Raw genomic sequence first — 16,468 nt, 5'->3', positions numbered from 1 at the left:
ATGTGAGCCAGTTTCTTTGTAGCGCTTGATGGTTTCTGCAACTGCACTTGGGAACAAAGTTTTCCCAATTTTTTCGGACTGACTGACCTTCATTTCTTAAAGTAATGATGGCCACTCGTTTTTCTTTACTTAGAATTTGTGTTATGGCAAGAAAAAAGCAGCTAACAGTCTGTTCAGTAGGACTATTCTGCACAACAAAACTGATGGTCCCAACCCCATTTATAAGGCAAGAAATCCCACTTATTAAACCTGACAGGGCACACCTGTGAAGTGAAAACCATTTCCGGTGACTACCTCTTGAAGCTCATCAAGAGAATGCCAAGAGTGTGCAAAGCAGTCATCAAAGCAAAAGGTGGCTACTTTGAAGAACCTAGAATATAAGACATATTTTCAGTTGTTTCACACTTTTTTGTTAAGTATATAATTTCACATGTGTTAATTCATGGTTTTGATGCCTTCAGTGTGAATGTATATATATATATATATATATATATATATATATATTATATATATACACACACACATATACATAAATATAATTTTTTATTAAACAAGTAACAAAAGTATTTCATGATATATTATAACATTGGAGACTGGGTTCAGGAGTTTTACAGACAATGTCCTTATTTTAGTCCAATCTTTTCTATCAAGTAAAAGTAGTCCAAGCAACCACAAACACTTAGTAATTCTACAGAAGAAACACTGATTGTAGCTCCAGAACATATCATCAAGGGAACACTGTTTATTAACCAAAAAGATCAGCGTTCCGGCTGGATATTACAATGTCTTTTCATGATAAATTCCCTCACACACAAATTAAACGCCAAGATCCATTTATACTTCAGCAGAGAAATCTCACCACATAATAACATAACAGCAGGAAAAACATCCGCTCATTGTCCATATACAAGAAGCTATACAAGCTGAAAGTGCATGTGTACCTTTACATTCAACACTATTTTACAGTTTGTATAGAGATATAATCTACAAGGCTGAGTAACTACCGTATATACTGAAGTATAAGCCGAGTTTTTCAGCACATTTTTTGTGCTGAAAAAGCCCCCCTCGGCTTATACTCGGGTATATACTCAAGTATATAGAAATTCTGTTGGTGGATAGTGGGGTGGGAGGTTGTGGCAGCGGAGGAGCAGGCACACGCTTTAGCTACCACGTGTGCCCGCTGCTAAAGGGAAATAAATATTCGCTCTTCTCCACTCCCATCGGCGTGGAGAAGAATGAATATTCATTCTCTTTAGTAGCAGGCACGGAGGAGCACTGAGCCGCAGCTCCTGCTGACAGTGGCCGCTACTAAAGAGAATGCATATTCACTCTTCTCCACACCCATAGTCCCGGCGTGGAGAGGAGTGAATATGCCAGCAGCTCACATCAGCGTCTGAGAGCGCATGGCAGTGACGCCATGCGGTGCTCAGATGCTGACATGAGCTGCTGCAGCAGAGCAGGACGCAGCACTGGAGCAGAGGTGAGGAAGGAAGGGGAGTATAAGTGTTTATTTTTTTGTGTGTGCAGTGATGGGGTCATACATACCACGATTTGGGGATGAGGAGACCATGCATACCAGGATTGGGGATGAGGGGTGCCATACATACTAGGATTGGGGATGAGGGTGCCATGCATGCCAGGATTGGGGATGAGGGGTGCCATGCATGCCAGGATTGGGGATGAGGGGTGCCATGCACGCCAGGATTGGGGATGAGGGGTGCCATGCACGCCAGGATTGGGGATGAGGGGTGCCATGCACGCCAGGATTGGGGATGAGGGGTGCCATGCATGCCAGGATTGGGGATGAGGGGTGCCATGCATACAAGGATTGGAGATGAGGGGACCATGCATACCAGGATTGGGGATGAGGGAGCCATGCATACCAGGATTGGGGATGAGGGAGCCATGCATACCAGGATTGGGGATGAGGGAGCCATGCATACCAGGATTGGGGATGAGGGGGCCATGCATACTAGAATTGGGGATGAGTGGGTAATACTTACAAGGATGGGGAAATTTACCAGTAGCTGCTGCTGCTGCATTTCCCACCCTAGGCTTATACTTGAGGCAATAAGTTTTCCCATTTTTTTGTGGTAAAATTAGGTACCTCGGCTTATACTCGGGTCGGCTTATACTCGAGTATATACGGCACATTACAATGCATCACCTTGTACAGATCTGGAGTTACAGCCTGTATTCAGAAAACTGCTGCTTGTTAGTAGAAACAATCACAAGATTATCAGCAACTCGCCTCTAAAAGCCTAGCTGAAAAATATTTTTCTATCGAGAAGTGACTGGTGAAAATACTGCACTTCACAGAATGCAAATCATCATTAGAAGGCATGGAGATCTGGGAGATTTCAGCTCTGAAGCCTGCAGAATTGTAAGTGTGCTCTACTTATACACTAAAACAGACTGAATGAATGTGTATATATAAAAAAAAAAAAAAAAAAAAAAAAAAAAAGACACCTCTTCTAGGGTGCCAGTAATTATTCAATGACACTTGGCAAAGGATGCATAATCCTTCTGGGAACTTTCAATCATGAAAAGATTGTTTATGAACTAGCAGACAAAATTTTTCACTGACTGCTGTTTATTTCCCAGATAATGACAAACGATCAGTTAAATTAAAATTATCCCTTTTGATTAAACTTTAGACTAATATGTTGGGCCACATAAAGTGATGCGTAGATTTGGATGACATATACAGAGTAGCGGTCAATTTGGGGGTCTCACTCATTGTGCCGAATGCGCCTCACTCCTCCTTTCGCTATGCCTTAATGGGCTCTGAGTGGATGCTCCGTTTAGGGGGCAGGTAGGAGAAGAAAAAAGGTTTCATAAATGGAGAAAGAGCATATCTCTGTATTAAGAAAATTTAGTTGAAAAGACTATGACCATTGAAAAATGGGTGTACTAAATTGGACAACCCTTTAGGCTTTAAATGATGAAAAGGTGACATTAAGCACTAGAAGAAAAGTCCAATATTTCTAGTTTATTTTCCAAGGGTTCAAAACAGTCACAGCAACTGACAGTAGGAAATACTGAACAGTGGTGTCCCGGTAATAATCCGGGTTTGCACAGACAAATTTGGATCTAAGTAGATAGTTGAGTACCAGAGTAAAGTATTCTAGCCCAATGATATTCATTTAAAAATAACTAAATTTTCATACATTCCCTGCTAATTGTGACCATCAAAAGCAAATCCTTTTTACTAGAACCAGTAAACAACATTAGATGACATTTTACAGTCTGATTTATTATTTTTCTTTGAAGTACAGATATTTTAGATGTTCATTAAACTTCTAATAAAGCGTGTACATTTTTAGGTCTTTTGTTTTTATGCCAATGTACATAAAAGTGTAGCTTAGAATTTTCTAAAATTGGCACTAAAATATCATTTCATGAAAAGAACGTAGATCTGCCTCAAAGAAAAATGTGCTCTTAAGCATTTTACTTTTTATAGTTTTATACTAATTGATATATTTTACATGTAACGATTTTAGGTCTATTTAGAAACATTTACTTTTTTTGTTACAGGATGCTTTTAAAAGGGGTTGGCAATTTTTAAAAAAAACAATTCTACAAGGTTCGAAAACAGAACAAGTTTTCACTGTACAAGTAAATATAAAGAATCGTGCCCCCGCTGTCAGCCATGGTCCTGGTACATTCATGTACAGCTAGTCGTTGAAACAAAAGACAACATATTATATACATACATACAGTACAGACCAAAAGTTTGGACACACCTTCTAATTTAAAGATTTTTCTGTATTTTCATGACTATGAAAATTGTACATTCACACTGAAGGCATCAAAACTATGAATTAACACATGTGGAATTATATACTTAACAAAAAAGTGTGAAACAACTGAAAATATGTCTTATATTCTAGGTTCTTCAAAGTAGCCACCTTTTGCTTTGCTGACTGCTTTGTACACTCTTGGCATTCTCTTGATGAGCTTCAAGAGGTAGTCCAAACTTTTGGTCTGTACTGTACATACATGCACACACAAAATACATATTTTTTCTGATTAATTTTTTTTTATTCCCTTTTTTCCTTGCAAATATACTGCTATTTTCTCAAGGGTGTCTTCGAGCGTATAAAAGTGCTTAAATAATTGCTGAAGGCCTGTGAGGTCATCATGATATTACAGCTTTCCATGTCGACAGCCTGAATTGCAAATGAAAGCTCTCTGCATTTTGGTCCAGCTACAGGCCCCCATACACATTAGATGGTTGTCTGTTGGCCAACAGCACTCTAAGCCATCTCTTCCATACACAGATGCGTTCATTTGTCCGAGCGATTCTGTGTTCTCTATGAGATAGCCTCCGATTGACATCACTGCCGGCGGCTAACCTTCAGGAGAACAAAGCTATCGGCAGCCAGAAATTGGATATAACTGATTGACACCCACCCCATAGTGTCATCTCAACCCATCGATATTGGATGGTGTGTCCAATATTAATTTAAAGTCTATGGAGGCTTTACATTTGAATATATTCTATGGCTCCAATTCATCATTTCTGTTTTTTAAAGTGAGCTCTTCTAATACAACTCATGCATTTCAACACCACTTTTGGCATAGTAAGAAAAAAAACAGACACCACAGCTTCTACACATCTATAAAAAAAAAGAAATATAAAAATATATAAATATCTCTTACTTACCTAAACCTGATTTTTTAAGCCTCTTTAAGTGCTGGCTTATTTGTTTGCCAGGGGGTGATTTTTGCCCTTGCTTGGTTTCCTTATCAGAACTGTCTGCTTCACCGTTTTTTGACTCAGACCCTTAAAATAGAAGATAAACAAACATGAATTCATATTTTATAGCTGTCTCCTTTCACCACACAAAAAGCATCATCCTGGTACTCTTTAATGTGGTCAGGAACATCCTTTTTTAGCTGAAATCTTTTTTGCAGCACACTAGAGACAAGAGAAACAAAAGGATGCTGAATCAGATAGGAACGCAATCAATAACTTGCTGAACGCTTCAACAGATAAGAGAAATACTATCCCGCTAATGTACCACTCTGAAGAGTAAGACGTTGTACTGGCTTCCAGAATGGTTACGTAGTCAGTACGAGTACTCTGCCATCTCAGTCAACGTGTCAAGTATCAGTTCTGTTTTTCTGCTTTATTTCTTATTGACAAAAGCTTGTTTAAGAGATTGTGTCACTTACACCGAACATCAAAAGCTGAAGTCTGTTGGAATAGGACCCAATCTTACAGAGAAGCTCTCTGTTCTAGCTCATGGAAGGGTGCAGAGAAGAGGACCTCCAAATACCCTGACAGGTCACAGCTCATCATCAGACAACTCCTTTAATGCAAAGGAGTAAAAGGTATCCAAACATACCTATCTGCTTACATCTATCTGGTCTTTCTATTTTACCAGGTATGCATAATCTACCACTAAATGCTTATAGAAGCCACATATCTTCTGATGCAACAAAGGATTCAGCACATTAAAGATCATGGCGCACTATTTGCCATGATCTTCTGTTGGGAAGCATTCGTATGCATAATCACTGTTCAATCAGGGAGTTCTGTCAAAGTCAACCTTTATGGTTAGTAACAGTACAAACTACATACATTATTAAATAGATCTAGACTTGATGAGTCTGATGTACTTGTAGCAATCCTACAAGTCAATATCGACTCTTTAATGAGCCTTGCAATATGACTTAGGGTAAAAGCCAAAACCAGAATCCCAATTTGCAACATGGCTTTTATTTTAAGTCATATGGCAAGGCTGGTTAAAGGGTAGATATTGACTTGTAGGATTGCTACTTCCAATAGGTAGCACTAGAGTTCAAGACCTCTTCCTCTCTGAAGAGGCAATTTGCCTGTCTGATATAAAAATATTGTAAGTCTTTTATTTATGAGACCAGATCCAGCAGAAATACTAAAATGCTCATTTTACTATGAGGCAGGAAACTTTACCTAACAATTTTTACATTACTTTTCATGGTAAGTACATCAGCCTCATCCGCTAAGAGAAATCCATTTATTAAAGAGAACCGGTCACCTAATTCATGCTGCCCAATCTGTGGGCAGCACAATTCAGAGCCTGGTTGCACAATTGCAGTCAGATAGACATATTTCTTTATAACAAGACAGAGCCTTTCAGAGAAGATATACTTTAAAGATCCGACTGGGAACAATAGCTGGAGACACTACTAGTCCTGCTTTTCCCAGCGCCACTTTATGTAACTAGCAGATTTTTCGCTATTGGGAAGACCTGCCGAACACCAGCAGCCGTGCTGGGAGAAGCTGGCTGGAGGAGGTGCAGACTAGTCTCGTCTATGGCTACGGACCCCGGACAGATCTTTAAGGTATATTTTCTCTGAAACACTAAAGCATTTTAAAGAAAAAAACCTTGCGGCAATCGTGCAGCCTAACTCTGGTTCATGCTGCTGTGGTTTGGGCAACATGAATCGGGTGACAGGTTACCTTTAATGTATGCAGTCTTCTTTCAGAACCTTTTTAACCCCTTCAAGCTTTATGATGTATACATCTGTCAGAGTCGGTCGGGGTGTGTGGAGCAGGTACACGAGCTGAGCCGACTCCATAGGGGACTGCCCCCAACAGCAGTGACCAGGGCTAGCTCAGATTGCCTGTATTTATCAATTTAAATACCGTTGTCAGTCTCTGACAGAAGTATTCAGATAGCTGTGACAGGCACTAGCCCCTGAAGTACAAGTGGGAAAAAGTAAAATGCAAAGTTAGATAAGAATGCTTGAAAATTATAAAAATAAACCAAGATTAAAATCACCATTTTCGAAAGATAAAAGCAAATAAAAAAATAACCATTCAATACTGCTGTGTCCATAAAAGTTCGATCTATGAAAATATAAAATTATTCAACTCACCTAAATTGCTATTTTTGTCATGCAACTCCTCAAAGAATGCAATAAAAAGTGATCAAAATGTTGTATGTAGCCCAAAAATTGTATATATTAATAACCAGCAGAGGGAAAGCCAACCACTGGGGGCTGATATTACTAGCTGGGGAAGGGGCCATTAGCCAAAAATGTTCTCTGACTATTAATAACAGCCCACAGCTGTTTGCTTAGCCTTTACTGGCTAAATTACAGGGGGAGCCCAAAAAAAAATTGACGTAGGGTGCCCCTATAAAATCTAACCAGCAAAGGCTGGGCAGACAGCTGCGGGCTGATATCAATAGCCATGGATCCTGGCCCCCTCCGAGGCTAATCATATCAGCTCTCAGTGGCCCCAGAACTGGCGCATCCATAAGATCTGCTCTTCCCACTTGCCCTGGTGCGGTGGCAAGTGGGGTAATAGGTTGGGGTTCATGTCAGCCTTGTATTAGCAGTTGACATTAAGGCCAGGTTAGTAATGGAGGGCGTTTATACTACGAGGTTACTAATGGGGGAGTCTTAAAAATTTTTAAACAAAGACACGGCCAGAATAAAGTCTTTTATTATAAATAAAATTCTACACGCTTTTAATCATTTATTTAAAAACAAACAAACACTGTGATGTGTATAGATGTATGCAGTCAATGCATATAAACCCATGTGCCCAGTATGACAAGTAACATGTAAAAAGTAATGTCAAACAACTAGCACCTTACCCTTGAGTAATCCCGGTGGACCCACACACTATCGCAGCCCCAACGCACGTTTCGCGTGGGCTTCCTCGGGGGCCTGTAACTCCATGTGTTTATTGCACATTACATAGGAGCCTATGCAGGTGTTGGCAACCCCCTACATTGATTGGCGCATGTGCAGCACACAGAGCGTCGCTCCAGGCAGAGCTTCCGGCATTCAGGATAAGCGAGCGGGTCAGGGGGAAATCCCCCGTGACGTCAGTGGCCTGCACGTCATCATTGAGCGCCGTCGACAGTGTCTCAATACGTCCTTGTTGCTGTTTGTCATGAGGTTTAATCCTCTCACCTTGCACTTTAGCCTTATGTATATTTATTGATCTGTATAGTCATTGAACTAACTGTTTTAGCACTCTTAATATATACTGATATTGTTGCCTGCAAGTATTATACTTAACTAAGCTTTTCTATTGAATGTCATCTTGCCCATTTGATGCTTCCCGCTTTTAAGATGACATCTGACATGTGCGCATGCGCGGTATCATGGATGCGCTGAGACACTGCCGACGGCGCTCAACGATGATGTGCAGGTCACTGACGTCATGAGGGGTTTCGCTCTGACCCGCTTGCTCATCCTGAATGCTGAAAGCTCTGCCTGGAGCGGCAAGCGGGGTGCTGCGCATGCACCAATTAATGTAGGGGATTGCCAACACCTGCATAGGCTCCTATATAATGTGCAATAAACACACAGTTACAGCCACTCCAAGGAAACCCACGCGAAACGCGCGTTGGGGCTGCGATAGTGTGTGGGTCCACACGGATTACTCATGGGTTTATATGCATTGACTGCATACATCTATACACATCACTGAATTGTTTGAGATGGTGTTTGTACTGTGTGCAGGAGAATTTATCCCATATTTCATGCACTTGCATTTACCGTATGTTTTGGTTATTTGGGATATGCACCTTGCGCTCGCTGTATACTATGTGAGGAAGTGCCCACATTATTTCCTATGTATACCCTATAGCAGGCCTGGGCAAAGTGCGGCCCAAGGGCCATATCCGGCTCTGTGGCTGTTCCTGTCCGGCCCGCGGACTGAGACAGCAGTGGGCTGAAAACAGTGGCCTACTGGCCACACCGCGTCCTCCCCCGCCTATCCATCGCTGGCGCCACCCACTGTCACCGCTATCGCCATCCTCAGAATGCAGACAACGGTGATTGCATTTGTGGAAGATAGCGCCGCTGGACACTTCTTCCACCAATCAGCGAGTGAGACAGCTGACACGATGATGTGTGGTGGTTTTTTTTCATGGCTATGGGGGTCAGTTGCAGGACATGGGGAGGCTATGGGGGTCAGTTGCAGGACATGGGGGTCAGTTGCTGGACATGGGGAGGCTATGGGGGTCAGTTGCTGGACATGGGGAAGCTATGGGGATCAGTTGCTGGACATGGGGAAGCTATGGGGATCAGTTGCTGGACATGGGGAAGCTATGGGGATCAGTTGCTGGACATGGGGAAGCTATGGGGATCAGTTGCTGGACATGGGGAAGCTATGGGGATCAGTTGCTGGACATGGGGAAGCTATGGGGATCAGTTTCTGGACATGGGGAAGCTATGGGGATCAGTTGCTGGACATGGGGAAGCTATGGGGGTCTACAGCTGGACATGGGGAAGCTATGGGGGGTCTACAGCTGGACATGGGGAGGCTATGGGGGTCTCCTGCTGGACATGGGGAGGCTATGGGGGTATCCTGCTGGACATGGGGAGGCTATGGGGGTATCCTGCTGGACATGGGGAGGCTATGGGGGTATCCTGCTGGACATGGGGAGGCTGTGTGGAGGCTCTTACAGTATATAGGGGGATGTGTGTGCTTACAGTATATAGGGGGATGTCTGCATACTTAATTCTGCTCAATATTAAGTGATACAATTAATATTTATATAAAGTAATTATAATTAATATGTTAATAATATTGAGCAGAGTTAATTTCAACCTATTGGTTCAGCCCTCCATAACAGTCACGGTCTCATGTGGCCCCTCTGGAAAATTAATTACCCACCCCAGCTCTAGTGATCAGTTTATGTCATAGCACCTCCTATAGGTTTGTGGACCTGTCACTCAAATACCTGTGTTCTTGCTATCTTTTTAATCTTGTATTGTGCCTGTTTGTTTTATTTATATTCATTGAAATAAACTTTGATTACTATGGTACATAGTTTTGGACTATCACTCTAGGTCTCTTATAGGAATAAGCTGTATTTGAGTGTCCCAGGATATTCACCCATTTCAGCCTGTATATTTGAGTAGCAGGCTGGACCAATATATTGATACAGACTGTGTATAAGTTTTGGATGATATTGACTTTATTAACTGACTGGTCTGTATTGTATGCAATGTGTGATTTTTACCATACAAGGGAAATTACAAGTAGAGGAGAATAGCATTTAAGGCTCAGTTCACATAAGCATTGAGAACCTATGGAGCAGATTCCATTACATTTACACCCTCTTCTAAGGTAAAACGACAACTACCATATCATAAACTTTATAGACCCAATATAATTTAATGCTCAGCATTAGTGCTCAGCACGAGTTTGCCATGATAGATAGGTCTCTGGTTTGAACTCCCACCATCCCCCCCCCAAAAAAAAGGAAAGTTCAAAGCATGTGTGAACATAGCTTGATATACCAGATAAAAATGAAAGGTGACCCTAAAAAAGAGCACAACCATTAACGGGAATCCGTCAGTTCATTTTTGCCTACCCTACAAATAGTATCCTGAAATGGGACTTGGGAATAGCCGGAGTGCATGTAGATGCGAAATGAATATTTAAACCTTCCCCAATTCAGTCAGACTGCCGTATTACTCGCCCGAGGATCACATCGCAATCCTTGGACTGGTCGTCAGTTCTCCTGACCTGAGCGTGACAGCATGTATTTCTATGGGGCTGTCACGGTCAGGTCAGGAGAGCCACCAGCCAGTCCGAGGATTGCGATGTGATCCTCGGGCGAGTAATACAGCAGTCTGATTGAGTCACTGACGCTGGCGCAGAGGTATGGGCATTATTATGGGTGGGGGAAGGGGTGAATATTCATTTGACATTAACATACGCTTTACTTGCCAGCATGCGACTATAAATTTTCTGGGGCTTACAGCAACACAATGGGGTAATGTACATCAATAAAAGATACATATCCTGAAAGGGCAGCCCAAGCACTATTTCAGCATACTATTAGTAGCGAAGGTAAAAATGACCTGACAGGTTCCCTTTAAAGGCGTTATCCACCAACAATAGGTGGTATATAGTCAAGAGAAAACCCAAGTACAGCCTCAATGAAATCTATGAATTTGTGGATTAGAACATATAAAAAAGCCTTCACTTAGAAGGTCTTAAAATTAGATAAACACAACCCCATATGAACAATCCATGGCAATTTACTCCTTGTCGTTATTTAACAAAAACTAGACCAAAATGCAGCAGCAGTGAGTGAAAAATTAAGTACACCTTTACTGCATTCATAGGTATTAAGAGGATAAGTAATGGCCAGGTGCTGCTAATCAAATACCCGTGATTAAATGTTCACCAGCAATTGTGACTACCTCTATAAGGCACTTTGCTGGTCGGGAACATTCAACACAAAGCCAAAAAGGAAAGACATCAGCAAGGGTCTCAGAGAAGCAATTGTCGCTGCCCATCAATCTGGGAAAGGTTACAAGGCCATTTCCAAACAATTTGGTGTCCATCATTTTACAGGAAGGATTACTATTCACAAGTGGAAAAAATTCAAGACAGATGACAATCTTCCCAGGAGTGGACATCTCAGGAAACACTCCACAAAGTCAGACCATGCAATGCTCAGAGAACCTGCAAACTTCAAGCTTAGACTCTGAAGACCTCAGCATGTCAAAGGTTCAAGTTCATGGCGGTATAATTACAAAACCATAGAAGAAGTATGGCTTGTTGGAAGATTTGTAAAGATAAAGCCGTTTCTTCCTAAAAACATGGCAGCAAGACAATGAAGTCCTAAAAAATAATTATTTTGAGTTATTTTATTGCTAATAAAAGGTATTTCTACAAGATATTGATTCATGGGGTGTATTCAATATTTCAGACATGGCTTCTCCATTATTTTGACTTTGTTTTTGTTAAATATTGACATGGTGTAATCTGTCATGAGTTGTTCTTCCTCTAAAGTTGCATTTACCTAATGTTAAGACCTTCTAAGGACCAGATTTATTTTTCATATGTAAAACCATAGTATTCAAAGAGGGTTAATTAGTTTTCCATATTACTTGAAATGCAAAAACCATACGTGCACGATTGGTGGCAGCCCCCCGCCATAGGACACCTGTTCATGATGCCTCACCATGAGGATGGAGCATTACCTACCTATGGGAGAGGCGGTCACACATGCGCACTACTACAGACAGGTGGGAGTGAATGGAGATGAGGTCACACGCACTTACCACTCTATTTACATGGGACCCCTGCTCTCTGTATAAATGGGGGGCCCTGCTGATGACCACACATTTATTACGTATTATGAGGATAGGCGATAAATGTTTTTTGTTGGATAATAACCTCATGACCCAATATCAACATGGGTTTACGAGGGACCGTTCCTGTCAAACTAATCTGATCAGTTTTTATGAGGAGGCAAGTTCCGGACTGGACCAAGGAAATGCAGTGGATGTTGTGTATATGGACTTTTCAAAAGCTTTTGATACGGTTCCACACAAAAGGTTGATACATAAAATGAGAACAATGGGGATAGGGGAAAATATATGTATGTGGGTTAAGAATTGGCTCAGTGATAGGAAACAAAGGGTGGTTAATCCTCCACTAAGTATGACAAATCTAACCCAAGTTGGGGTACAGAAACGCCTCATTAACATTAAAATAAACAAATCACCAGGACCTGATGGCATACACCCACGGGTACTAAGGGAACTAAGTAATGTGATAGACAGACCGTTATATCTTATATTTAAGGACTCTGTTGAGACTGGGTCTGTACCACTTGATTGGCGACAGGCGAATGTAGTGCCAATATTCAAAAAGGGAGCAAAAAGTGACGCCGGAAACTATCGGCCGGTGAGTCTGACGTCCGTTGTGGGCAAAATTTTTGAGAGTTTCATTAAAGAGGCAATTACGGAGCATCTTGACGCTAATAATCTATTAACCCCGAACCAACATGGATTCATGAGGAATCGCTCCTGCCAAACAAACCTGATTGACTTCTACGAGGAGGTTAGCTCTCGACTAGATCAGGGGGAACCAGTGGATGTCGTGTATCTCGACTTCTCAAAAGCGTTCGATAGCGTGCCACATAATAGGTTGGTATACAAAATGAGAATGATGGGGCTGGGGGAAAATGTCTGCAAGTGGGTAGCTAACTGGCTAAAGGATAGAAGGCAGAGGGTGGTTATAAATGGAATATACTCAGATTGGGTAAGCGTCACTAGTGGGGTACCACAGGGGTCTGTACTAGGCCCAATGTTATTTAATATCTTTATTAAAGACATAGTCAACGGGATAAATAGTAAAATGTCAATATTTGCAGATGACACAAAGTTATGTAAAACAATTAATACAAAAGAGGATAGTGCAGACCTACAGAGGGACTTGGATAAGCTGGGTAGGTGGAGCATTAAATGGCAAATGAGGTTTAACGAGGAGAAATGTAAGGTCATACATATGGGAAGGAAAAATTGAAGTCACCAGTACTCACTGAATGGGAAATCATTGGGGAATTCAGAGATGGAGAAGGACTTGGGCATCTTAATTGATAGCAAACTAAATTGGAGTGCCCAAAGTCAGGCCGCTGCTGTAAGGGCAAACAGGGTAATGGGATGTATCAGAAGAGGTATAGCTGCAAAGGATGAGAACATTGTTCTTCCACTGTACAAAGCACTGGTCAGACCACACTTGGAATACTGTGCTCAGTTATGGGCCCCAATATATAGAAAGGATATAAATGAGCTTGAAAAGGTACAAAGAAGGGCAACAAAATTAATAAAGGGAATGGAGGGACTGCAATACCCAGAGAGGTTGGCAAAACTAGGACTATTCAGCCTGGAAAAGAGAAGGTTGAGGGGGGACATAATAAATGTGTACAAATATGTTAGGGGACAGTATAGAGATCTTGCCCGGGATTTGTTCAAAAGGAGGGATATTACGGTAACAAGAGGGCATTCACTAAAACTAGAAGAGAAAAGGTTTCAGCACCAGTATAGGAAGGGGTTCTTTACGGTAAGAGCAGTGAGAATATGGAATTCACTGAGTTAGGAGACGGTAATGTCGGATTCACTAAACCAGTTCAAGCGGGGACTGGATGCATTTCTAGATACCAGGCAGATTTCAGCGTATACTTAAAAATAGAATAAAATAGTATGTTGATACAGGGATTTATTCTGACTGCTGGTTTCAGAGTCGGGAGGGAATTTTTCCACAGGTGAAGATTGGCTAAATCATTTCGGGTTTTTGCCCTCCTCTGGATCAACTTTAGGAATTACAAAATTAACAGGTCGAACTTGATGGACGCAAGTCTTTATTCGGCTTTACAAACTATGTTACTATGTTATTAATGGAAAACACTTAGACTGGGTCTCAGTTAACAGTGGGGTACCACAGGGGTCAGTATTGGGCCCCCTTCTTTTTAACATATTTATTAATGACCTTGTAGGGGGCATACAGAGTAATATTTCAATATTTGCAGATGACACTAAACTCTGCAGGGTAATCAATACAGAGGAGGACAATTTTATATTACAGGAGGATCTATGTAAACTAGAAGCTTGGGCTGATAAATGGCAAATGAGCTTTAATGGGGATAAATGTAAGGTAATGCACTTGGGCAGAGGAAATAAAATGTATAATTATATGCTTAATTGTAAAACACTGGGCAAAACTGTAACTGAAAAAGACCTGGGTGTATTGGTGGACGACAAGCTCACGTTTAGTGGCCAGTGTCAGGCTGCTGCTGCAAAGGCAAATAAAATAATGGGATGCATTAAAAGAGGCATAGATGCTCATGAGGAGAACATAATTTTACCTCTATACAAGTCATTAGTGCGACCACACTTAGAATACTGTGTACAGTTCTGGTCTCCGGTGTATAAGAAAGACATAGCTGAACTAGAGCGGGTGCAGAGAAGAGCGACCAAGGTTATTAGAGGACTGGGGGGTCTGCAATACCAAGACAGGTTATTAAACTTGGGGTTATTTACATTGGAGAAACGCAGGCTTAGGGGTGATCTTATTACTATGTACAAATATATGAGGGGACAGTACAAAGACCTTTCTACTGATCTTTTTACTCTGAGGCCAGAGACGGGGACAAGGGGGCATCTTCTACGTCTGGAGGAAAGAAGGTTTAATCATAATCACAGACGGGGATTCTTTACTGTAAGAGCAGTGAGACTATGGAACTCTCTGCCGCATGATGTTGTAATGAGTGATTCACTGTTAAAATTTAAGAAGGGCATGGATGCCTTTCTTGAAAAGTATAATATTACAGGTTATAAATACTAGATTCCTTGATAGGGCGTTGATCCAGGGAATTAGTCTGATTGTCGTATGGAGTCGGGAAGGAATTTTTTTCCCCAATGTGGAGCTTAGTGTTTGCCACATGGGTTTTTTTTTTTTGCCTTCCTCTGGATCAACAAGTTAGGCTATGGGTTGGACTAGATGGACTTAGTCTTCCTTCAACCTTAAAAAACTATGTATGTTACCCCTATAAAAGCTTCTTCTACTAGATTTCAAATATGTGGAGACTGAAAAGGCACTGGAAAATCATGTGTTACACATATACAATACACCCATGGACATATAGTAGATAAATACACAATTTTCTTATGCCTTTTGAATCTCTTTTATTAGATATGTAAAATCTCTTTTTTGAACTCATAAAACATTATATTTATCCAACAATGTTAGAAGTGGTAATAAAGAAAGACTAAACTAATTCAGGAGAAACTATCCACAGTTAAACAGTCACTAAATTAAGACAATAACAACCGGATCCAGGTAAATCACCAATTATCCACTCTCTACAATACAGCACTTCACTTTACTTACTCTAAACACCTTCTAGTAATCAAAGGAAACAGAGGTAATAAGATGTACAAAACAAAGATGTCAACAGCAAAACGACACAAGCAGAAGAAATAATAAAAGATAAAAAAAGAAGAAGTATAAAAAAACTGAAACTTCACACAATTTAATCTAAATATTAAACATATACACATCAATATACCAGACAGGCATGTTTTGTCTTTCTATCCATCCGTCTTTACACAATTGACAATGTGGGAAAGCAAGCGTGGTTAGTAATCCACAGATAATGAATATATAGTGATACTTTTTATGACCGTTCTACAAGGCAAAATCCACAAGATAACTGAGTGTAAGTGAGCTCCATTTGCAGGCATTTAGCGCCAGCATGTGGTCCCATACATAATTTCTGTAACCAGGCTGCAATGATCGCTCTCCCATATCTTCCTTGCAGCAGTCATACTGTTTTGTTATGCGCTGTGAATCCTAACACCCGCTTATGTATGTAAAGGGGTGTGCATGCATCGGTACAAATATCCGTCTCTGAATACAGAGCATATCGGCAAACTGGAGCGCGAGCAGCAAAGAAGCCTTCTTCATGCAGCTGTCATCGCACACTGCCCTCCTTACACAAAGGCTTAGCGAGTGGATTTTCTCATAAAATGTGCAGCTCCTTTCATCTTTACCTGAAGGTGAATCCGACTGCTCATCAGACACCTTAAGAGGCGTCAGGACGACACGAGGGACGGTCTTGTTTACCATCATAGAGACCCCATTTCTTCTCTTCTGCTGCTGCCTCAAAGCCTAAACAAAGGAAAAAGAACAGTGTCAGGTTTACCG

General features: G+C 41.2%; 1 protein-coding gene across 2 annotated transcripts in view; it reads right to left on the bottom strand.

The window, feature by feature from the left end:
- The window catches only part of ASXL3 (ASXL transcriptional regulator 3), a 158,465-nt gene that overhangs the window by 43,852 nt on the left and 98,145 nt on the right, over nt 1-16,468 (bottom strand). For both annotated transcript variants that reach the window (XM_073679219.1, XM_073679218.1), the window contains 2 exons: nt 16,315-16,432; nt 4,670-4,789 (listed from right to left, as the gene is read on the bottom strand). In XM_073679219.1, the coding sequence (XP_073535320.1) occupies nt 4,670-4,789; nt 16,315-16,432 (238 nt within the window). The remainder of the gene's footprint in view (nt 1-4,669; nt 4,790-16,314; nt 16,433-16,468) is intronic.

This window comes from Phyllobates terribilis, unplaced genomic scaffold, assembly GCF_046119375.1.
Source record: "Phyllobates terribilis strain yellow unplaced genomic scaffold, ASM4611937v1 Scaffold_4__5_contigs__length_816908805, whole genome shotgun sequence".
NCBI classification, from domain to species: domain Eukaryota; kingdom Metazoa; phylum Chordata; class Amphibia; order Anura; family Dendrobatidae; genus Phyllobates; species Phyllobates terribilis.
Note: the sequence above shows the minus strand (reverse complement) of the source record. Positions and strands in the feature narration are given on the sequence as shown.